The sequence below is a fragment of the Passer montanus genome, unplaced genomic scaffold, assembly GCF_014805655.1.
Source record: "Passer montanus isolate IOZ18808 unplaced genomic scaffold, ASM1480565v1 scaffold19, whole genome shotgun sequence".
Taxonomy (NCBI): Eukaryota; Metazoa; Chordata; class Aves; order Passeriformes; family Passeridae; genus Passer; species Passer montanus.
Genome location: NW_024366480.1, coordinates 3,077,949 through 3,101,407, shown reverse-complemented (window position 1 = coordinate 3,101,407; position 23,459 = coordinate 3,077,949). Strand labels below are relative to the sequence as shown.

The 23,459-nt window shown below is 39.1% G+C and overlaps 1 protein-coding gene across 2 annotated transcripts; it reads right to left on the bottom strand.

Moving 5' to 3' along the window:
- Positions 1 to 3,514: 3,514 nt before the first annotated feature.
- On the bottom strand, positions 3,515 to 23,450 carry POP1 (POP1 homolog, ribonuclease P/MRP subunit). Of its 2 annotated transcripts, XM_039706256.1 has the most exons (16): positions 23,264 to 23,450; positions 20,661 to 20,834; positions 19,649 to 19,824; positions 17,027 to 17,275; positions 16,395 to 16,482; positions 15,917 to 16,092; positions 15,187 to 15,434; positions 14,981 to 15,074; positions 14,111 to 14,222; positions 13,051 to 13,170; positions 10,498 to 10,613; positions 8,996 to 9,187; positions 7,966 to 8,120; positions 6,903 to 7,244; positions 5,619 to 6,098; positions 3,515 to 4,268 (listed from the first exon to the last, which is right to left on the bottom strand). In XM_039706256.1, the coding sequence occupies exons 1-16, from the start codon at positions 23,382 to 23,384 to the stop codon at positions 4,259 to 4,261; spliced, it is 2,853 nt and encodes a 950-aa protein (XP_039562190.1). In that variant the 5' UTR covers positions 23,385 to 23,450; the 3' UTR covers positions 3,515 to 4,258. The 2 variants fall into 2 exon arrangements, with proteins under 2 accessions (XP_039562190.1, XP_039562189.1); XM_039706255.1 differs by lacking the exon at positions 3,515 to 4,268 and having other exon boundaries at positions 4,348 to 6,098.
- Positions 23,451 to 23,459: the final 9 nt, after the last annotated feature.

Below are 23,459 nucleotides of genomic sequence, written 5' to 3'. Positions count from 1 at the left end.
CAAACCTCCCCTGCCCCAGCACAAGGCGTGGGGAGACTTCAGGGCATACAGAAATCTGTAATTTGGGGTTGCCATTTTAGAAGTTGGGCTATTGGGTGCTGCCTATTGGCAAAAAATAAGTTCTTAAAAACACCAACAAAAACTACACCTATTTTTTTTAATAATTAACGAATACAACTAATTAATGCCTCAAAATACAGTAGCTCAGTGGAAGCCCTAAAAAGACTAAGGGAAACTACAATTAATTGTTTTTTTAAGACACTCCTCAGACTACTATGTACTAATGTTCATTTTCATCTGCTTCTCTTTGAAAAAAACAAAAACAACTGGTTACAGTTCTCAACCAATTTCATAAATTTTTGTGCCTTCATTTGGAACCCCCTTCATGTATTTGCCAACTAATTTAAAAGAATTATTGCATTGCAAAAATATTCAGAAAACCTGGATGCAATTGATTCCTGTAAGGCACGCTGTTCTACAGGAAAATAAATTATCTATTTTTAACCCTTTAATCCCTGCTGGTCTGTACCAAAACTACTTCCACATGCATCTTAAACCCAAAAAACCCAAAAATCCCTGCATTAAGCAGCTGCTCATCTGAAAAGTATATTTTTACTTGCAGATTTACTGTTTGTTTTTCTGTGCATGCACTCTGGATTTTTTTCAGTGCTGAGGAACAGTAACAGACTTTGATGTGGATGATCCTTCTTTCCCACCCAACCCTACTCATTCTGAGCCATTGGCTTTGCCTCTGGGTCAAAGCTTTCTTGGATGACACCTGATATAACCCAGGAAAGATTTTTAGAAGTATATGTACGGTATTTATAAATAATTACAACTGCAGACACACAGGATTCATCACTAGAGCCACAGTCAAAACAACTGGGGTGTCTCCACTGGGTAGAAGGAAGGGGCTCAATCCTGAGGTGGCATTTAAATTAATTTCTGACACATAAAGCTCTAGATAACTCAGGTTTTGCCTGTCCAAGTTTGTTTTCATTTCAACCTTTTGTTGAAAAAAACAAAAACAAAACAAACAAAAAAAAAAAGCACAAGCCTTTAGTATTACCTAATATGAAAAAGGAGAGCAAACCCAGAAGTGATGTGAGACAGCTTTGATGGACACATGGGTTTTCAGGTGCTTGAGTTCTCCCATCCATCACAACCATTTTGGCCTTTAAAAACACAGTTTCTGGCTAAGAACAGGATGCTGAGAGAAGGACTGAGTTGAAACAGCTTTCTTATCCTGGCTATTTATTTGATCTTGAGATGAAATGAAATACTGAATTGCACCATCCTTTCTGGAAAGTTGCAGAAAATCCTCACATATTTGGTTCATGAAATTGGAGTTACTCTCTTCCTTCAGACTGCTTTTTCATTCTCTGCTTTACTCTTGCTGTGTCCTGAATGTCTTTTTGATTTTATTTCTTAGGAATTGAACTTAGCTAGTCAGAATAGCAGCACTGCTGTAAGCCCATGATGAAAAGACAACTAGAATGTATCAAGCAAGCTGATGCTGGTAGATGTTACGCTCATCTTGGAGTGTCTAAAAATGCCTTAAAAAATCATCCTGTGCAGGCATATTGCCACTGTAGAAAAAACTGCATTTCTTTAAGAAGAGACCCAATGCAATAAATAAAAACTGTGTTTTGTCTTTTGTCACTCCACCTACTTTTCAAACTACCTTGAACTCATTATTTTGACCAGTGTCAAGCTGGCTCTGACTTTCAAAGCTGGCACAAAATGGTTCAGCCCATATCCCCTGTCCTTTCTAAGTTCTCATTGCTCCATACAATTTTACTTGCTCTTGCAGGGATTCAATGAGACCAGTGTTTTGCAAAGAACTGTAGTACAGCTGAGTTGAATTTGCAAGAGGTAAATTGTGGGTGCTGTTTACATTGCTGACCTCAGGGAATATCATTTAGAAGCATGGGATTTCGGGTTGCAGTTTTCTGCATGGTGTATTCTTGAGAAACAGAACAATGCTGTTGCTTTTCTGTTTTTCTCAGCCTTAGTGCTTCAGAAATCTGCCTTTGGTGGTTTACTCCCCTGAGGAGCTCTGTTCCTACACACCTACCTCACATGGACACGAGAATGGATCAGGTTTGACATATCTGGCTCTTCCAGATTTAGAGCACTGAAAGAAAACTGTCATGCTGAATTTGACAGCTCGTTGCATATGCCATGATCCCCCAAGGCTTCCATCTCCATCGAGCAGTCTGACACCCTGTCAATTATTTTCCCAGATTTGTTTCAGCAACCCCAGCTGCCTTTAAAAGCCAGGTAACTTCTTCCATTACCTGCAGGCTGCTAAACAGATTGCACTGAACATCTTTAACAAACACACAACAATCTGGCCCCGGTCCCACCTCACTTCATCCCACAGAGTAATCACCACCCTCCTCTGCAACCTCATTCTCTGGATTTGAGATGGTAAAGAATGTGTATCTTGGAGCCCCTCAGCTTGGTAGGTCCATTAGTCACTGCACCTGTCAGCAGAGCAGGCAACTGCCATGGAAGTCAAGGATTCAGCCTGGGAAAAGCCCCTTCACCAGGTGAGTCAAATGCAGCATTTACACAGCTGCTCTGAGGGAGCCACAGAAAGAGCTACAGGAGCGGTGTGTTACCATTCAACCTCCTCACTGTGCTACAGAGAATGCCAAAATTGCCTTCTGTGCTTCATTTTAGCATCCAAAATCTCTTGCCAAGCACAGAACGAGAGCTAGGGGTTTGTGCTGGCATCCATTTTGAGAAAGTTATCTGGGGGATAGCATGGGAACCAGAGAGCTTGTGAGAGCTGCTTTCACCAGGCCAGAGCTTCCTAGGTTCCCAAAAATGCTCGTGCATTACAGCCCACAGGAGCTGATCCAGATGCTCTGGGGTAGTTAACCAACGTGCAGAAAGAGCAGATGTGTGCTGTAAACTACACCTGATTCAACATGATGAGCACAGACATACTAGAGCTGATGCACAGATAACACAGGTTTAATTACCCACAGTTTGATTACCCGGTGTTGACATGGTTTTTATGACTATATCACCCTTGAGACACACGTAATGTGGAAATTGCAACCACAGATAAAAATTTCCTTGCAGCTACATAAAGTCACAGTACTTTTCTGACAAATTTTGGCTGAGAGTTTTGAGCATTTTTAAGTTATCTGGTTTGCAGTGTATTTTACAAGGAGTGAAGTCTTAAGGCATAAATCACTGACTTACAGGAAAACAACTGTGTAACAATATTACAAGATATACAGAACAGGATGCACTTGGGTTCCAGTTTCTGTTCACTGGCTCACCAGAGACAAGGATCATAAATCAAAAATAGAGAATGGAAATCAAAGAAAAGTAACAGGAAGTGTCAAAATGAAACCCTGGCAGAAATTACCAATAGGAAGAAAAAAAAGGAAAGACTCCAGATGTTTTTTTTTTTAAATAAAAACCTGGGAAAGACTCAGTGAACAAAAGATCTACAAGAAGAAAAGAAAAAAATGATTGCTTGGGTACAGGCTTCTCTTTCTTTCTCACATACAAACCAGGTCTACTGAGGCAAGAAAATATCTATCTATTAAGAAGATGAGGGAGGTGATGAGGGAAAAAATCATATAAACATCACCTTCCCTCCTTTCTTCCCATGAAGAACAGCTTTGGAAACTGTGATCCTAGAAATATTTCAATAGGGCTTACAATTCAAAAGGTTCATTAAATCCAGGATTATTACCATGAGAGAACTTGATCAGAGCAGCCAGGCTGTAAAGTTTAAGGGGCTCCTTATTCACACATACCTACAGGCTGCAGCACTCACAGTCACACGCCAGGAGCGTGTGAATCCCAGCCCTGACAGAACCAAGCTCTTTCCTCTGGGGCCATCTGCTGGCTTTCCTGCAGATGCTTCCCAGGACCTTTCTGGGACCATGATTGCTTTATCAGGTGCATCAAAGGTGAGCAGTGAGGAGCCATTCAGCAGGATTTCTCAGGGAAGCTGCAATCCAAGCTGTGCTGAAAACTGCATCTTTCTTTCCCACATGCCACCACAATTCCCATTGCTGGTGCACATTCTACAGTCCAGCTTCTGAAGACTTTAAAAGCAAAACCCAGCCCAACTTTCAGTATTTCCCTTGCAATCAGATGTTCTTCCTCCTTCCCCATGTGTGTGCCATATTTAAATGGTCCTATATTTTAATAATTTTGGGAGTAAGGCACATTAGATCTTACCTTCAACAACTCCAACCAACATTAATAAATTCGCCCAAGACTTTCAAACAAAACTGTGAAAGAGGAAATTAAGTTGAACATTGACATTTAGAAAGAAAAAGACATTAACTGATCCATGTTTAATTTCTCTAAGAATCAAACTTAGCCAATAGACTATTAACTCCAGAATACATTACATTTTTATTGGTACATGATCATTTCAGGATAATTTTACCAACTGACATATATTTGTATCATGCTGCTACTAAACTACAGCATATTACTGTAAATTCCTTTTCAAGTTCCTTAACTCAGGAATAGCTAGATACTGAAGGCTATATTAAAAAAAACCCAAACAAACAACAAAATACCAAACACAAACAACCTACCCACTACCCCAGGCAAATCAAACACCTTTCTCCCTTTACCCAATAGCATATTTTACAAGTTTTATGATTGTTTGAACAATATTCATGAACTGTACTGTAACATGAAGAAACCTTCAATTCTAGCACATTCCATACAAAACTAAATTCATGTTATGAGGAACAAAAATATCCCCTATTATTAACAGAAAACATGTGCTGACCCACTGTGGCATTCAGTAGCAATTTGCATCTGAAAGGCTTATTACCTTTCAGACCAGGGAGACAGACTGATAGGCTTTCCAGTTTAAAAGCTCCAGTTGCTATAATTCAAAATGACATAGCTGGTCTATATTTTATTTGAATTTAGTTTAGTTTTCATTTTATTTTAATTTCATTTATTTCTCTACATAGCTCTGTTGCACTGCAGCCTCATCTATTCAGATATGAGGAACCAGGAAAGCCACTTGCTATATACACTGGATCAAACTGCATGCAGTAACATGTGAAAGTGCACTGTAAATTTACAGTCCATCTGAGCAAAGACTTCTAAAATTAACATGATGATTTCCTGTATATTGTTACAGCATCCACTGCTTTGAGGAGAAAAAATTGAAGAATGTGCTTCTTTAGAGATAAAGAAGATTATGATAATGATCTGTTAGAAATCCTTAGCAATGCAGACATCAAAAGTAACTGTAGTCTCTTCAGGCATTAGTTACTTTCTTGAATAAGGCTGAAAAACTTTTTAATTATTTCATAATCTTAGAGCTGTTTGGGCTCAGAATAACCTCAAATTTGAGACAAATCAGAAAGGCCACAGAATACAAAACAGAATTATTTGGTATTTTTGGCATTCTACTGCACTGCAATGATGCTTAAACCTCAATATTAAGTCTTGCAAACCTGTACTGTAAAGATGCTGGAGTCCTTAACAAAACAAGCCCTTTCTTATCTGCTGGCTGGTTGTGTAACATATAAATTAACCCAGTCAAGCTAACAAAACCCAGTGCTTCTCCACAGCCTACAGCCAATGAAAAATCCCCTCGAGTGACATACCCCAAGAGAATCCTGGAGCAGTGGGAAGTAACATCTGGGAGAGCATCTGACCAAAGACCGAGAATGAGGTCTTCATGGTCCTCAGTTGCTTCTTCATCTGGAATGCCTGCAGGGTCACTCTCTAGAGACTTCACGTTATCCTTTTTCTTCTTCTTCTTCTCCTTTTTTTGCTTCTGTACCTTGTCCTTGAATATGTCACGATGCTTGGGTTCTTGTGGACCACAAAAGAGTTTGTCTTTGCTTAGATGCAGCAAGTCATCTTCTGTTGGGATGCAAATCATGGCATGTAATTCAGGGTTCCCCTTTCTCAACAGTGACAAATTGACCCAGACAAGAGCCCTTGGGTAGCTCATCAAAATTGGCAAGAAAACATCTTCAGTCATTTCCTTCTGACCCAGCCGAGAAATAAGGCGGATTCGCCGATCTTTCCCAGCAGTGGGGTAACACCAGGCTGACAGCTGCATTAGTAGTTTCTCACTCCTATTAAAAATTTCCAAAAACAAACATGACAGATAGTTATCAACAAGCAGTATAACAGAAATGCAGCACCCCACATATTTTCAAGAGCACAGCTAAAAAAAACCCTGGGGATTTCTGTAACCTTCCAAGCTGGTAATTGTATCACTCTCAGCCTAAAAAGAACATTGGTGAGTGGAACTCATGAGTCTTCTTCAGAAGGAAGGAGACATTACTTGTTAAAACCCCCAAAGCTTGTTAAAACCACAAACACTCAAAATCTCCAGTGACACTAATGCAGTCCAGAACTTTCAGTGTTTTCTTCCCCTGGTAACCACACAAAAATGAAAGGCCTGTGTTCAGGCACTTTCCAATACTGTTGCTGCCCTCATGCGTTGCACTGGAATGCAGGGGATTCTCTAGTTTCTAGAGTCCTTGTTAAGGAGTGCAAGAACCAACTGTGGGGATGCATTAGGGAAGAGAATGCAAGATGATTTTCACAGCAATAGTCCTGAAGTCCCAAATATGAGCCTCTAAAAGCGCCATCGACCTGGAAGCATACAGAATACGCCAACTCTAAAAACACAGTAAACTCCAGAGTGTTAAATTTAAGATAATTTAAGGAGTTTTCTTTATGTAGTCATCAAGTTTGCTGGAGAAAAGCAGGATTTCCACTCAACAGCAGATTCTGATTTGTGACAAAACTATTTAATCTCACTGTATTTGGATGAAATAATTCTCTCATCTTAATAATCAAGGCTGAGCTCTTCCTTTCCCCAACTCAATAATACCAATAAATAAATAAATGTGTGTATAATTTTGTCATACCTGAGAACAATAAAGTCACTTGTCTTAGTTTCATCTCTCTCACCAAAATCTTGGGTGCTTATAACATCCTCTGTCTTTAGAGCACCTTCAGAACTTGTTATTTCCATGGTCTCCTCTGCCTCACCATTCTCAGGGGACGCTTCTCTGACCACTTCTGCTTTGGGGTCACAAAGGGTCTGCCCATCAGTTGTGCAGCAGTCAGGGTGTGGGGAAGAAGGACATAAAAATCCTCCTGAAGCTTTCATTCTTCCTTCCCAGTTCTTGGTCAGCTGCCCCCAAGGACAGATGAAAGGAGACAGAGTGCCCAGCTTGACATAATTTGCCCTTTTTGCAGGTGGGCGTCTAAATGATAAATCAAATAAGTAGGTAAGAATATTTTCAAAATCAAGTATTTAAAACAGAAAGGGAATGCACAGTTAGCTTTCTAACCTCATTGAACAAGAATTTTAAAATTACAGTCTAAAAAAGGCTGCTGTATTTCTGTCAACCACATCCTTTCAGCCATACTAGAAACATCTACCTGCTGTGACTCACACCACCACCTTTTCCTCTGAATTTCTCCTATTTTCCCCTCCTATCTGGAAGGGGAACCAACACCAGTTGGTGCAGAGGACACCTCCAGCTACTCCAAACTCATGGTTAAGAGTTTTCTTTGTTGCAATAAAAACTAACGCAAACTTCAGAATGCCTGATATTTAAAATTAGATACCAAAATGTACCTCTTAATATACCTTATTCTTTAACACTTGGTACGTACTTGGATACACTCCTTTGCATTCTCTTACCTCCTCCCCCATTTGCTGCTTAGGGATCTCAAAATAGTTTTGTTTATTTTATTGCCAGCCTTGTTACAGGTCTATAACTGAGCATATCTCTGGGAATAGAAGGGTTTAATTTATATGCTCTGTTTAGCAGAGTTAAATATATCTAGGATTCCTAAAATACTGGTGAAAGATCTCAAAAAGTCCAAGTCAAAATGAACACAACAACAGATAATTAAGGGAATATTTTAAGCAATATTCATTTTTGTCATTCTTACCATCCATTTATAAATTAATGTTACCGTTTGAATTTTTCAAGAAGACTGGTTTCCTGTTCTTTGGCAAACTGCATTCCTGCCTGGCAGTCTGGGAAATCGTTTGGAGTGTGAGGTGTTTTTTGGTATTCAGAATGCTTTAATGCCTCTTGCAAGCCCCCGACTCGCACACCTCGATAGATCTGTTATAAAAATCAAACACCCAAAAAGCAATGTTTGAACCGATTCTGGGCTCATAGCCGAAACAAAACATTAATGCCCAAAGGGTACTTCCTTAGAATATTGAAAGTCTAACACTTAAGCTTTAAAAAATAAACTTAAGCATGGTTTCTACAGTTCTAGACGCTAATTTCAACAAAATAGTGATTCACTCTTTAATTCTGAAAAACTATCAACAAAACTGAAAATAATTTCACTGGTTCTAATCTTGGACATTGCCAGGAATGTTGTATTACTTTGACAACCACTGCCCAATGTATCTTAACCATACAATAGGTATCACTGCAACTAAATCCCCTGAACACTCAAAAGCATCATTGTGACTGCAGAAAGATATAAAAACTGCCACCTAAACACTCAAAGCAGGATGCTTCAAACAGCACCAAAGGAGAATTCAAGCGTAACTCAAACTTTGTGTTAAGCTCTCTCCCAAATCAGAAGCAACCTTGGTGACAGAGGTGTAGATAGCCAAGCTGGAAATTGATTAGCAGCAGACACCAAATGATTTCCCTTTAGAGGCATATGCTTGTAGAAACACAGAGAGCTATAGTTTCAGCTTTCTCTCCTGACTCCCCACTGATTTGCTGGTTCTAGGCTGCCATGTGGGCATAGTCATATGTGGGCATAGCTGTCTTCCAACAGAAGACATGGAAAACTACTGTTAAAGTTTCAAGACCAAGCTTCTGTCATGAACCAGTTCATATGCCATTTTTAAAAGTGAAAATTTGATGCTGTAATTGGGAATTGGTTATACAATGTGAAGTACGCTCTCTAAAATCAATTAATTTAAACTAAATTACACCAAATTTACTTTCAATTTGCCATCAAAGTTACTTACAAAAGGAATCCAGAAAGCCATGCCCCAGCCCTTTGGGAGATAGATATCCCAGCCACTCCCCCATCCTGGTCGATCTTCTCCAGCCATTTTCCCTGGCTGCTGCACCAACAGTATGGGAATCTTAGACTCACAAGGACCCAAATCAAGGTGTGATCCAGGTACCAGTAACTGAGCTCTCATATGGTTTAAATCCTGAGAAGGAGGAGACATTTCCCGTAAGTTAATAACCATTCTTCTTCCCTCTTCCAATACCCTTACAAGATACAGAGAAAAGGTGAGTTTACACCTAGGAAAAATATAGTAGTAATACACTATATATTTGAACAGAATTTCATCAAGGCATGAAAAATTATTTTAGAAAAGAGTATTAAGCACCCTTTTTCTCCCCTTCTTACTTCCACAGTCCTTCATAAAGAGCAGGTACAAGGTACAACATAGATGAAGGAGGAAAATCAAGTTTTGCAACTTTGTATTTATGGACTTGTGCACCAAATTGAACAGGTTCTTTCAGTCCGTCAATACATGGAGCAAATCTGAACTGCGTCCAAGGAGATGGGAAGAAGATTTGGTCAGCAAACAGTTTCACATAAAGCATGCTGGCACCAAGGTTTTGTCAATCACCAGTTGTTATATTCCATTGTACCACATTTATGAAGAAACAGACCATCAGACTCCCTGTGTTTTATCAGGTAAACATTAAATTTCATTACAGCATAAAAACCACTGTCATATATAAAAAGATTGTTCTGGTAATTGTCACGTGCTAGTGTAGTATTTTTAAGTACTCTGCTTTTTCACACTATGTCAGACAGTTTGAAAGAGCACAAACTTAAATTTTATTTCTTTATTTTCAGAAAGAATATTTAAAAAGATGTTTTTGCCATACAAGTGTTTTCTCTTTCTGATTACAAGGGTGCCAAAAGTTCATCACCTCTTGGGACTAAATCACCTTTTTATCCATGCACTTTATGAGCTGCCCTCCATTGTCAAAGAAAATGTCAAGATAGGAGATTTCAAACCTGCAACAGCAAACTTGAAGTTCTCTACAAATCAGAAGCTCTTGCCCAGCACACCCATGGCACAATGTGCTGCAGTTCAGAAACACAGGATTTCTTTCATTTCAGCTTTCACAGTTCTTTATTCAGAAGAGCTGTCCTGACTACAGCTAAAGGCCAGAGCCTTCCTGTGTCGCTCTTTTCTGCTGCATGAGTCAAGGTGATGTATGAAAATCCAATTCCAAACTTTTCTGTTATATAAACCTACAAGTACAGTCCCACAGGCAATCCAATAAAGCTTTCTTTTAACTGAACCCATGGTCAATGGCTGTGCAAGAACATTATGCAAAGGCTACAAAAAATCACTTCATGTCAGCAGCTGGACACTCTGGACACTATGACATTAAGGAAGCTATTGATTACTCTTAGATTCAGACAAATTTCAAGAGTCTCCTTCTATGGACTCTAGGAACCATTTCCTCAATGGCAATGCACCTACTTAGTTACCTGCTCTGAGATTTTGTTTTCAGTGACGTTCTTACAGATGTTCTGGTCCCAGATAAAGCTGTGAGCACACTCTGCAGGTACACCCTTCAGGTACAGCTGCCTAACTTTATCATTATCTACGAAAGAAAAGAACCTTTAAAAAAAATTCAAACAATTTTTGTGGTTTAATTACCAAAGCCACCTCCATATCATAAGTATAATGAGCAATCAATAAAAGCCTATTAAAAGCTCAACAAGCATCACTGCTTCTGGCACATCTTACATGTTTTTCCAAACACAAAATATGAAATCAACTGTTAGTGTTAGAAAGACTAACCTGATATTTTCTCACCAGAGTTTCTTCTTAACAAAAGACATGACTGTTGGCAATGTAAAATAGGTCTTTACATACCACCTTTGATATTCTGGAATCTGGCCTTTCTGGCACAGTGTGAAGCTCAACAGATCCGGTAAAAATCAGAAAGAGCAACATTATAAAGCCTGAAATAAGTCTGCCTAAGTAAACTTGTAAGAGAAGCAAGAGTTACCTTCAAGAAAAGTACATACAGGAAACACTTGTATGGCTATGCCTAGCATGCAACACTTATTTAGTACCAGTTTCCTCCTCAGGATCTTTTCAGGCTGTGTGTTCAAAGAAGGGACTATTCTTGCTTATGTCTGCACAAACCAACAGTTGTGTACATTACTGAAGAAAAACAACTGCTGCTTCAAAACGGATTGCTGAAGTATTAAATAATCTATCTCTTCTTCAGTTTTACAATTAAGGAAAGCAAAAAAAATGTGTACCTACCTTTAGTGATCTAAGGATTAACAGCCTTCAATGTACAGTACAGTATGCAGTGAATGCTGATCCATTGAAGTAAAGCAATTTTTACCAAGAAACAATACAATGAGCCTATTAATAGTTCTGTGATTAAAAACTTAGAGGGATTGCTCCTCATTTCATCATCCACAAAGGAACTTAACATGCTCCTTTAATATGCAGGATATTAGGGTTCATTTTGTTTTTTAAAATTATTTAAGTCTCTTTAAAAAAGGTTCTGTTAATGTTTCCAGGTAATGTAGACAAAGACTCAAAAACAGAAGATTCTGATTATTCTATGGTACTAACAGTACCTAGCAATAGATACTGCCAAACATAACTGCAATAATTTATGCATTTAAAATCCATAGTCTTTAAGATGCACCCATTACTAAAAGTATTTGTGGTATGGAAGATATTTTGCAAGTGAAAGTAGAAAGATTTTTAAGGTGGACATTTCTACCCAGCCAAAGGAAAAAACACAGAGGTGCTCTTGACTCCCTATCTTACACCATTACCTCTTTACCACGGCCATCCTTCCTGAGGGAAAACCAGCCCCAGCAATGGGAGGGAAACTACCATGAGACATTTCAAATACCTAAATGCCTTCTGTTGGTCTTGCCTTCTTGAACACATCCTCACAAGCAGAATGAAAGACATCAAATGACTTTCTGTAGCTGCCAACTCTTCTAGCAGCTCAGTATCTGTAAGCAAGTGCTACATATCTCACCTTACTTCTCAGGAGGAAGGAACCAAAGTAGAGGTCATGTATGCTGCAGCATTTCCAACAGGAACACTAATGATGAGAAAGTTAGCTGAGCAGAACTAATTAACAGAAAGGCTGCTCTAGATACAGAGAGTAGAATAGGAGGATGTAAGAAAATGAAAAGAGCAGAATTTTGCAAAGAGCTAAAAGTAACTGAAGTAGGTGTTCAACCTGACTTAAGTGATATGTAAGACTATATTATTCTAGTGTCTTGCAAACAGACCACCAAGGAAATTCAGTACTTTGAAGTCTCTGGAACTTTCAATTTGTCCTATTTGCTATTGCTTGCTAGCTGGCTATCATGTTTCTCCTATTAGGTGAGGCAGCCTGTGTTCAGCCAACCTAATTGGGAATGTCTACACTGCACACAAACCCCACTATGTCCTGTGCACACTTCTGCACATTTTTAGAGGACATTCACACCCATATAAATTTGAATTTTGCACTGAAACATTGCATAAGTCAGCACTGAAATGAAAATTGCAGAAGTTATGCTTGCATCTTTCATTTTCTATCATAACCAGCATCTTGGCCATCTGAAATACTAATCCTGCAAAGGTAGTAACTTTTTCACAGTGGAACTGCAACTTTCAACACTGTGGGCCTATAAACCAGAAATAGTAGGTGTCTTCTTGGAGAGAGAAACAGGAAGACTAAACACCAAACAGAAACTTCCTATGGAGCTTTTAGCACCTGGTTGGCCTTGCCAGGATTCGAACCTGGATCATCTGTATGGTCAGACAGAGGCTTCCACTGAGCACAAGACCAGCTTTGGTGCATGTCCCTCCCTCACAACTGCTGTTCTAAAACCTATGCAACTTTCAAGATGTTTCTGTTCTGCCAGGGGCTCTGGAAATGGGAAATATTTTGAAACAAAACCTAGAGGAAAACAGCAAGACACAATCCACAGAAGATGACAGTAAATGAAAACAAAAGCATAGAGAGAAACTAAATCTCTTCATACAATATAGACAAGGGATTTTACCTAGGAACTTTTCAAAATCTGGCATGGCTTTTGTCTTCTTTTTCGGCAAATTGACTCGAGGATCTCCAACAGTGAGGCCAAGTATTGTACCTGGTGGCACATCTGATGGTGAACCCATCCCTTTAAAAACACACAGATCAACATTGCCATGAAACGACCAATTAAGTTGTGATATTTTTCTGCACTAGTGTTTTGTGCTTTTTTGCCTGCAGTGATGTGACACCACGCTAAGCCAGTGAAGCAATCCAGAATACTCTATTTAACATGTTTTGAAAACTTACCAATGCTTGTTAAATGTTCAGTAACAAAAAAGTCAACAAGAGCAGTGCAAGACTTGGTTTGCAATTACATTTACATTTAGCATAGAAGTGAAGTCACTGTCACAGACTCAATTCATCCTTTGCATTTGACAAATTTCAAAGAACAACCCACCTTTGTTTTACACCTGTCTTCAAGAGAAAGGAAATTTAGAAGTGTTTCGTGAAAGTTTTACCTCATCTCTGCTTAACAGCCTCACACTGGATAGACAGCTTGAGTACAGTGTGAGATCTACCAAAGTGCCTTACCTGCCTCAGTGCTAGAAATTGAGAAGATATTGTTAACGTTGTGATATTTTACAACTCAGCCAAATACACAACTATTAATTCAGAAATGAACATAACTTTGGACTGGAGGCTACCATTTTATCTGTGGGTGTGTTGTACAACTTATTGTCTTAAGTTGAAGTATATGGTGAGAGAGAGTGATATCCATCAGCAACCCCAAATCTAAGTTTACAAAGATAGTAAACAAGATTCAGTTTCTGTATTAAGAATTTGACCTACACAAAGGATTTAAATTCCCTTAAATATCCACAATGTAACATTTTTCAATTCTTTGCCAAGTACCTAAGCACATTCCTTTGCCAAGTACCTAAGCACATTCTCAAAGGCATCACTCTCTTGATCATGCAAAAAATAAGCATGTCCAAACTGAAGTCAACTTTATTAGCATGCTAGTTTTGACCACTAGATTTTAAGTTTCCTCCCCTTCCACCAATTGCACCCACATGCCCAAATACCTTCCAATAGCTCAAAGATAGCACTTTGACACTGATGAAGAGATACTTTTTCAGAGTCCTTGCAGTTTTCTACCCACCAATTATTCAGTTCTGTTTCTGAATCTGCCATCTCCTGAAAAACAATGTATCTAATTAAACTCAAATAGTTATTCATTATTTTCTATCAGTATGAATTCAGTCTCAGTTTGCCTTAGTCATTTCCCTCTTCAAGTTTTAAACCAAAGTAATTTTTTCCTGATGAAGTGTAGTTCTATACTTTACAATACCCTCTAACAAACTGTACAATTTAACCTGTGTTCCAAAAACAAACAAAGCAATCCACAATACTTCCTAATTCTGTCATTAATTATTTCTTACAGAAAGCCAGAGATTTCATGACCTCATCATGTTTGCTTCAAGAGTCAAAAAAAAAACCATTAAAACCACAGTGATGCTATATCCCAAGAAATGGATAAAATAACTAAATCTTGGAGAAACTCTATATTTGATTGAAAACACGTAAGTTTTCTGTACCTTACATGCCTTGTCCCCTCGTTCTAAGTGCTTTAGCTCATTGTTTGAGAAACAGGATGTGTGGTTTGTCAAAAGGAATACAAATTATTCTGGACCTCTCAGCAGAAACTACACAGCCTGCTCAGCACCACTGTTTTTATTTTCTTCCTACTCCCACTTAAAATCCAGGTGGGAGTTCTTCCTGAGATCAGCGTTAGTCAAGAGGCTCAAAACAGAGAAGCCACCACAGTAATACATAGGTTAGCCTTTATGAAAAGTAAGTCTTGATAATGTATGGATCTTTCTAGCAAAAAACAAGCTTGCACATTCTAAGAACATTACCAAAATTGCACTAATATCCGAAGTCAATTTCCTTACTGTTTGGACAGAGGCTGCCTTCAGGGTGTCTGTAAGGACCGAGTGTGATAATGGGCCGATCAGCCGGTATCTGAGAATCTCCATGCTTCTGTCACTGAAACAGGAAAGTTTCAGGTGAATGTACAATTGCACAACACACATGATTTTCCCCAGTTAAGCCAGAAATGCAGCTACGGCCACAGCTTCTGACTCTGCTGTGAGCAAACCTGATTGCAACGCCAGTAGTCCGCGAGATCCAAGAGTAGGACTGGAATGGATCTCGAGTGCCGTCACCAATTATTTTTTTCACTGGCACAGCCTTTTCTCCTTCTTTATCCTCCTTCTTTCTTTTACTGCCAAGGCTCATAACTTCCACTTGTTTTTCCTCTTGATTTGATGTTGTAACAGGCTCAGAAATACAGATTTCTTCAGGCTCTGAACACTGAAAAATTGCTTTTAACTCTCTCAGTATGTCCTTAAGAAAAATGAAGTTTGGATTAGGATGATATGCAGTACACTGCAAACTTTAAGTATACTTTGGAAAATTATACTCAGTATTTAATTTTCCTATATGGATTTCAAGTAATAAAATTTAATTCTGCCAAAGTCAAGGGCTTGCTAAGAAAAGCTGAAAGTCATATTGAAAGTTGCTAAGAATTTGTTCTCTTGAAAATTAACATAAGAAAAATTGCCTATGCACAATTTACTTTTTTCATTTTTGGTTTGTTTTTTTTTTTTTTTAAAGCTGATAGCTAAGTTTCAGAATATAATTATCCATGATGATACTGAACTTAGCCTGCTGGGGGTGCCAGTGGAAAGGATGTAAATCAAGCAACATCATATTGCACATAAATCCTGAAGCAAGTTCTTCCATACTTTTCAGATGACCTCTTCACAATTAATAATGCTGAACAAAATATATAAAGAAATAAGAGTTCAACAATATAGGAAATATACCTGCTTCAGAGCTGGATGCACCCAGATCCACAACTGTCTGTTTTCAGACCCATCCCTGGGCTTCCAAATAAATGTAACAGGACCAAGCATATCCTCAGGATAGCGATCTGCTCGGTAAAGGTTCAGGGAACCCTCGAATCTTCCAGACAGACAAGAAGCTTCTTGAAATGTCAATCCTAAAAAAGAAGATATTTATTGAAGAACAAAATAATATGTTGTTTAATAAACAAAGGAAAATTGAAATTCAGTCTGGCTGCTGAGTGGCTGAAGTTGTACCATAATTATCTTATTAATAAGCTACTGAAATAAAAATGCCTAGTCCTACTATGACATCTTAATTACATTTTTCACTCAAAATCACAGATCAGTATCAACTCTGTTACTACTATTGAGTAACTACTACATTACTAAAAAAGGAAAAGGATGGGTCATCCTTTGGTCTAATGAGAATCTTTATTTTGAACTACATAAATTTTACCTGCGTCAATGCTACATATTCGAGCAAGTTGCTTCAGAAGCTCATTCTCTTTACCCTTCAACTCCAGGCAACAATAATATGATAAGTCCTGAAACAATATGACAGTGTCAAAGAGAGGATAACTCTTTAAAGTCAGCCTGTTAAGAAAGCGTCAGACAAGGCCTCCCAATTTACACTTAAGTAGAAATTTTTAATTCTCTAAAATTTGCCAAAGCAAAAAGAGTTTCTTTTTAACTTAAAATTAATAGCTGTAGGAAAGTGGTGAGGCATTTCTCATTTGAGGGCCAACCTGCCTCTCAAACCAACATATCAAAAAGGACATAGAATAAATTCTCTCTCCTGAATAGCTGCTTAGGGAGATGATATAAGGATTCCGTTAACCTCTTAGCTTTTGAGAAAACTGAAAATGCAGTATTTCAGTCATAGTTACCATAACACTCCTTTAAAGGTTCATCTTATTCTCTCTGAAACTTGCCACCCAGAATTACATTTATAAAATTATTCATTTCATATTCAGCAGTCTTATTAAAAGCTGACCCAACAGTACTTCACAGATAGAAATATTCATTATAACTAAGCAGTTGATTACTTCCCCTTGGCAAAATATCAAACAAAACATGTAGAAGTGGTACCTGAAGAAGGCATTGCTTTGTCATGGCTCGGTAACAAGCCCTGTAGCACTTCTCTGTAGGGCTGTTTCCTAAACAGTATCCCCATTTCTTTACCATATGAAATCTCTTTGCATGCCAAATATGGGTTTCCAGCCAAATATTCTTTCTTTGCCTGTGATTAAACTCTGCTACCAAATTTATGTGGCGTCTTCTGGCTTTGCGGCATTTAGTCTTTGACTGTTCTTTTTTCTGATGTACAGCTTTCTCTGCCTGTTTTTAGAAGAGAGGATACTGAAGTAAATCTCAAGGGAAAAAAAAACTGTAAAGAAAAAGGCTGACATATAAGAATACAGAAAGCACTAACATTAAGTTGTATTATGTTGGATCACTCTTGAGGGTAACTAACTTTGAAATTTTCTATGCAACAGAAGTGCATCAAGATTTGACTGAAACCCATATATAAAACAAAATCCTCACACATTCAGAAACTTAACAGTGAACAATAAGTGCTACTATTTCCTGTGTGAAGTTTTTGCCACACATCAATATGTTCACATGAACAAATCAACATAACATGGAAAATGCCTGGAGGCTTGAGCTTATACAGAAGCAGTACAGATTATCAGACTGACAGAAAGGACCCTAGCAGCTCTACAACTCATAGAAGCTGGCAAGAGAGGAGTGTGGTAATAGCCTGACAAATTCTTGATAACCAGACCTAATCAAGGTCTGAACTATTACATGAGATGCACGACTAGAGAAGAAGGCATGACTCAATTGCTGTTTGATTTTTCTTTTTGTGAAGAAAAGTGGTACAAAGAAATAGGACTATAAGACGTACAAAAAGATTCTTAGAATACTCTTTGTAAGCTCACCAAGAAACACTTGACAACACTTGTTTATAAGAATAGCAAAGGAAAGAAAATGATAGAAGATCAGTGCCAAAACCACTAAAAACAATGAAGCAACCCATTAAATCAAAACAGAACTGAGGAAAAAAAAAAAAAGAAACTATCTCCCCATCAGACACATCATTAATCACAGAGAAGGAAATACAAGCCACTAGATCAATGTAGGTGACTGGTTCAGAAAGGCAATTAGAGAAAAAGGAATGTGGCATTGTAGGTGAAAAATATACATCTTTAAGCTTATGGAAGAGATAAGAGATGGTCCAGGTAAATGTATCAATGAACATGGTCATGATAAAGGATCTAGGACAAATGAAGAAAATGCAGCAGAATTGAAACAGGTAACTTTGAAGATGTGGATCAAACACTGAAAAGTAATAGGCAGAACCTTTACAAAAACAAGTAACAGAGCTATGACAAGCTACAAGAAAACATGAGCCTGTGCAAACATATAAGCCACACCAAAAGACCTGAAGACAGAAAATGTAGCAGAAGAAATTCTGCTATAATCATATTATTGTTGCTGCACCAGGGCCAATTAAATAATCTCAAAAATCCAGTGGAGTGGAAATAGGGATGGGAGAGGAAGTGTGAGCATTTACAGAGAACTTAAGACAGGCTGTCATATGGAAGGAGTTTAAAAAGCAGGACACAAAAGAACCAAACATAAACATTAGAGAAATCTAGATTTAAACAAGGATAATACATAACTAACTATGCAAAACAGTCCATGCATTCTTCCTTCAGTTCCCAGAAAACAGGCCCAAACTGCATCTCTTGCCATGTCTGACAAAGCAAAAAGAATGTGAACCAAAACAGTAAAATGAGATACAGGTTGTGAAGAGCCAATAAAACACCCTAAGAAACATGTAATTGGTGTGTGGCAGGGAAGTATTTGAAATGATTTCTGAACCATGAACAATCATCTTCAGGAACTCAGGGTGAAGGGGGCAAGGTCTCAACTTAAAAGACAGTGCAAAAGAAAAAAAGAATGCAAAGAATAAATTTATCAGTCAACCTTAATACATACAAAAATTACCAAGTAAACTCAATTGATCACTTTAAGAATTCTGAGAGATGATAAAGTGATCAATGCCAAACATTGGGAAGATCATTTCCCAGTAACATCCTGCTGAACTAATTTTTAGTTTTCCTTTTTAAACACACAGGAAGACCACAGTGAGTAAGGAGCAAGTAAACCCCATAGTCATATTCTGACTAAATGCTGAGATACTGCCACAAAATGAATTCCATGAGCTGCTAGGACTAGTCAGTTAGTAAGTCTTAAGCTGCATGCAGCCTGCCAATAACCCCAGTGTATCCCCCACATTTGAGGTGTAACACTGGAACCATTGCATCAGCTGTGCTTGAGGCTGGCATGGTCACATCCTAAAGCTGTGGTGGGGTGCAAGGCAGACAGGTCTTACTGAGGACTCTTTTACTACCTGAGATCAGTGCAACATCTGAACAACCTCTACTGCTTTGGACTCTATTTATCACTCCTCTAACAAATTTTCACTATGTCCACTAATCACAAAGCCAGGTGGTTAGTGAGAGCTATTTGAGCTACCACCTGAAACTGAGGTGTTCCTGCATTGAATCCAAATGTCAACCAAAGTTTAGGGTACTCAGGAAAGTCTGGCAGAAGTTCAGGTCTGAACATGAACAACTACAGAGCTGAACACTGTGCTTTGGCTGTGCCCACCACACGAAGTGCTGTAAAACACAGTGATACCTCCTTCCTGGCCATCTCTTGGAGCCGCCTGGGCAGGCGTTTAACATTGTGACTCATTGCTCGCCGTCGCATGTGCCTAGGGAGGGTCTGGAAAACCAGGGAGTTGGAAGACTTCTGTGAAACTGCTTTCAACATGGCACTGATCTCAGCAGCACGAGCTTGAGCAAAGGTAGACACTGGAATGAAAGAACTGCATCAGGGCATGACAAACAGAAAAAAAAAAACAGAGGATACTGCACATAAATTATGGAATTACTCCTACTACAGCAGTCCAGTATCTTCTTGACATAAAAGTAAGTCTGTACACTGTCACTGAAGAAATTTCAGTTCTTTACATATCCTGAAGTTTACCAATGTGGTCAAGCAAATATTTATACATGACTGAATCTCAAAGTTGTTTCACCAACAATTCCTATTTTCATTAAACACTTCTTTGTTAAATTAGAATAGCAATCTTTTCAGGTGGTATTCAGGGAGATGAAAAAATCTTTAGCATGGAGAAAAAAGTGGAAGCAGTAACATAATACAGCATACTGTTTTGAAACAATCAAATAAAAATCCAGAACTTGGTGTCATTTCATGTTTGTGGAAGTGTGTCTACTACCACAGCACTGCCCTATTTTGCAAACCTGATTTGCTCTCCTAAATAAACGTTCTGTTAGACAAAAAGCTATATTTAACTTACATCATGAGCAAAATCAGTTTCACTGGCTACATTAAAAGCAGATGACTATCAGTACTCATTTTGCTGGCAAACAGAAGCCAAAATGCACATTCCCTCACTACAAGCAGTGTAACTTTTCCATTCAGAAGTCTGAAAGGACTCACTGAACAACAGCTGATCATTAATTCCAGTTCACAACTACTTCTAGTTTTTGGAGAAAATCAGGAAAAACAGAAGATCATAGCATCAGTTCTAATTTTTGCTCTTGCACAAAAACAAAGACAGCAAACTTAATCACCAGCAAATTGCCCTGGACAGATAAATTATGACTTTTTCACATATACAGACCTGTTATGTATTTTGGCATCTCCTCAGATACACTCTGATGTCCTCCTTGCCATCCTCCTCTTCCTCTGCCTCTCTCTCCTCTACTCTGCCCCTTTGAAAAATATTGGTCTTTCCTGTAAGAAGGCCCAGATGACTGATTGGAAAATTTCTGCTGCTGCTCAGAATGAACATCTCCTGGAAGGTTTAGAGATGAAAAGAGGTTAGAGAAACACAAAATAGTCTGAGTAACTCCATTAGCCCTTCCCCATAAAACTGCATTGCAGACTCCTATTATTTTTACTACATGTAACTGAAAAAGTCACCAGAAATCAGAAGAATTATGTTCTTTCTTAAAGAAATAAATAAGAATTTTATGCTGCCCTGAAACAAACTTGTGGTAGATTAAGTAACTTTTGCATGCTCTGATAATGGTACACAATCCAGACTCTGCCTCCAAGAGTCAGAGCAAAATCAGTCCATGCAACATCATAGTGATTTTTAATATTGTCTTGTCAGAGTTTTAGTAACAAAACAGCAAAGTTATTTTTTCCACTTGCTCCTTGATTTTTTTTTTCTGTAAGCAAATGCATTCTTGCCTGACATATATTCCTTTTACAGCAATAATTAAGGTAAGCATGATACATGTATGTTGGTGCAGTAAGTTACTTGTCTGGTACAAGCACTTAAACCCATACTGAAATTAAATAACTAAAGCCTACAGTAAAGATTTCTAAGGTTCAGACATACCTTTCAGGAGTGCTAAGCACCTAAAGTTTCAGAGGGCCTTGAAGTCCTTATTCAAAGGCCAGTGTATATTCAGGCTAACAAAAACTAAATATTAGTTTAGATTACTTTATGTTCAGTTAAGCCTTAGTTAGGATTTCTACTACTACAACTTGAGACATGGTTCTCAGGCAGTTCATGCTGGACAATCCAACTAAAAAAGCTCCAGACAGCCATTCCTACCACCCCATTCACTGCATCAAGACAAGTGCTTGAGAGAACAAGGGGCCATAGCATTCAGGGAGCTTCTCTAGTGAAAATCAACCTCTGTGTCCACAGAAATTGAGTGAGAGATTAAAAAAAAAAATGTTTTCAGGTTGATCTTCTTAAACAAGCCTGTCCCTTTGTCCCAAAAATGCTGCCACTGGCATGAAGACTAGCCAGAAACAGATTCACATAGAGCAGCATCTCAATTTATAAGAACTTAAAAAGGTAAAGAACCTCCTTTTTCCATTCAAATAAGCAAGAAACTGAAGTTTTATGTTCAGCAGCAGTACTGTTGTAGCCTGCTGCAACCACACATCATGCAAAACTGCAGTAATACTGCAGAAAAAATAATTTGGTGTAGAAACAGAAATTAGCTTTTATGTGGAATAATTCCCTGACCTAGTTTTAGGCTTGCCTGAGAGCAGCATTGTCCAAACACTGAGGTGAAGGTGAGAAGGAAATAACTAGGAAAGAGGGGTGGAAGCTGTCTCAGTCAGCAAATCTGTGTAGGCCAAAATTAACTCGTATCACATACACACCCTCTTAATGAAGGAAGTAAAAATTGTAATCAGAACACAGAAGACTGTTTGGCAAAACAGTCACTGACTTAATAACTAAAAAACCCTTAAATTATTTTAGCTGCTGTATAGATTAATAATTTTGTAACTCCTATTTAGGATTGTGCTTTCCTATTTCTACAAAACAGCTCTGTAAAACTGTGATGGTGACACTACAGAAGAATAATACATGGATGAAAATCCACACCTTTTAACAGAAAGGAAAAACATAACCATGTAATCTTGGAAGTTCCCTGCTACAAATAAAGTTAGAAAAATGTATTTAATCTGGCAGTACTCCTGTAATGACATTCCAAAATCCTCAGACATAGCTGAGCATAATTTGCTATGTCACTCTGTCTGCTTAGGAACTCTTCAGTCACCTAAATACACAGTGACACTTAAGGCTTATTTTATCAGCCACAAAGATGCAATTTGTAAACTTCTGAAGGCCTCACAGGAAAACAAGTCCTTTTTTAAGTGGGGCTTTTCCAAAAATAATGTAGGTAACAAAATATCTAAATGTGAAGGTGGAGGTGAAAACTGAGGTTCGATTGAAGCAAACCACAAAGACAAAAAGAGCATCTAGCATAGAAGCTGACAGGACCCTTCAGTCTCCAGCTGCAAAGGTTACCTGTGTACCCAGGACACTGCCATGTGCTGCCTCCTGCCAACACCCTGCACAGCCACAGGAGCCACAAGCCCCCGGAGGCAAAGTGCTCGGGCATGCAGAGCTGAGGGAAAACCAGAGCGTGAGGGAAAACAGCACCACGGGACTACGCCAGCCCCTCCCGCAGCTCCCAGGGCTGGCGGAAAAGCAAGGGACAAACTGGACTGGGTATGACACCCAACGACCAGGAGCTGTAGGGATTCGCTATGCAATCGAGGGGATGATAGAGAGCAGGGCATATTCACAGGGTACGGAATAGTTTGGGTTGGAAAGAGCCTTTGGAGACCACCCCGTCCAACCCCCGGCCGAGGCAGGGTCACACAGAGCAGGTCACGCAGGAACAGGTCCCGGTGGTTGGGATGCCCTCAGGCAGGGAATGCCCTCGGGCAGGGGCTCCGCAGCCGTACCTGGGCTCGGGCACGCTCTGCTCCCGCCGCCGCCGAAGGGCCCCGGCTCGGCGGGCAGCGTGACGCTGGCCGGCTGGTTCCTCATCTTCTTGGCTCGCTTCTTCTCCCGCGCCCCAGACATCTCCGGCGGGGTTGCGAAGCCTCTCCGCAGCGGGCAGAGGACGGTAGGTCAGCGGGCGGTGCAGGTGCAGCCGCA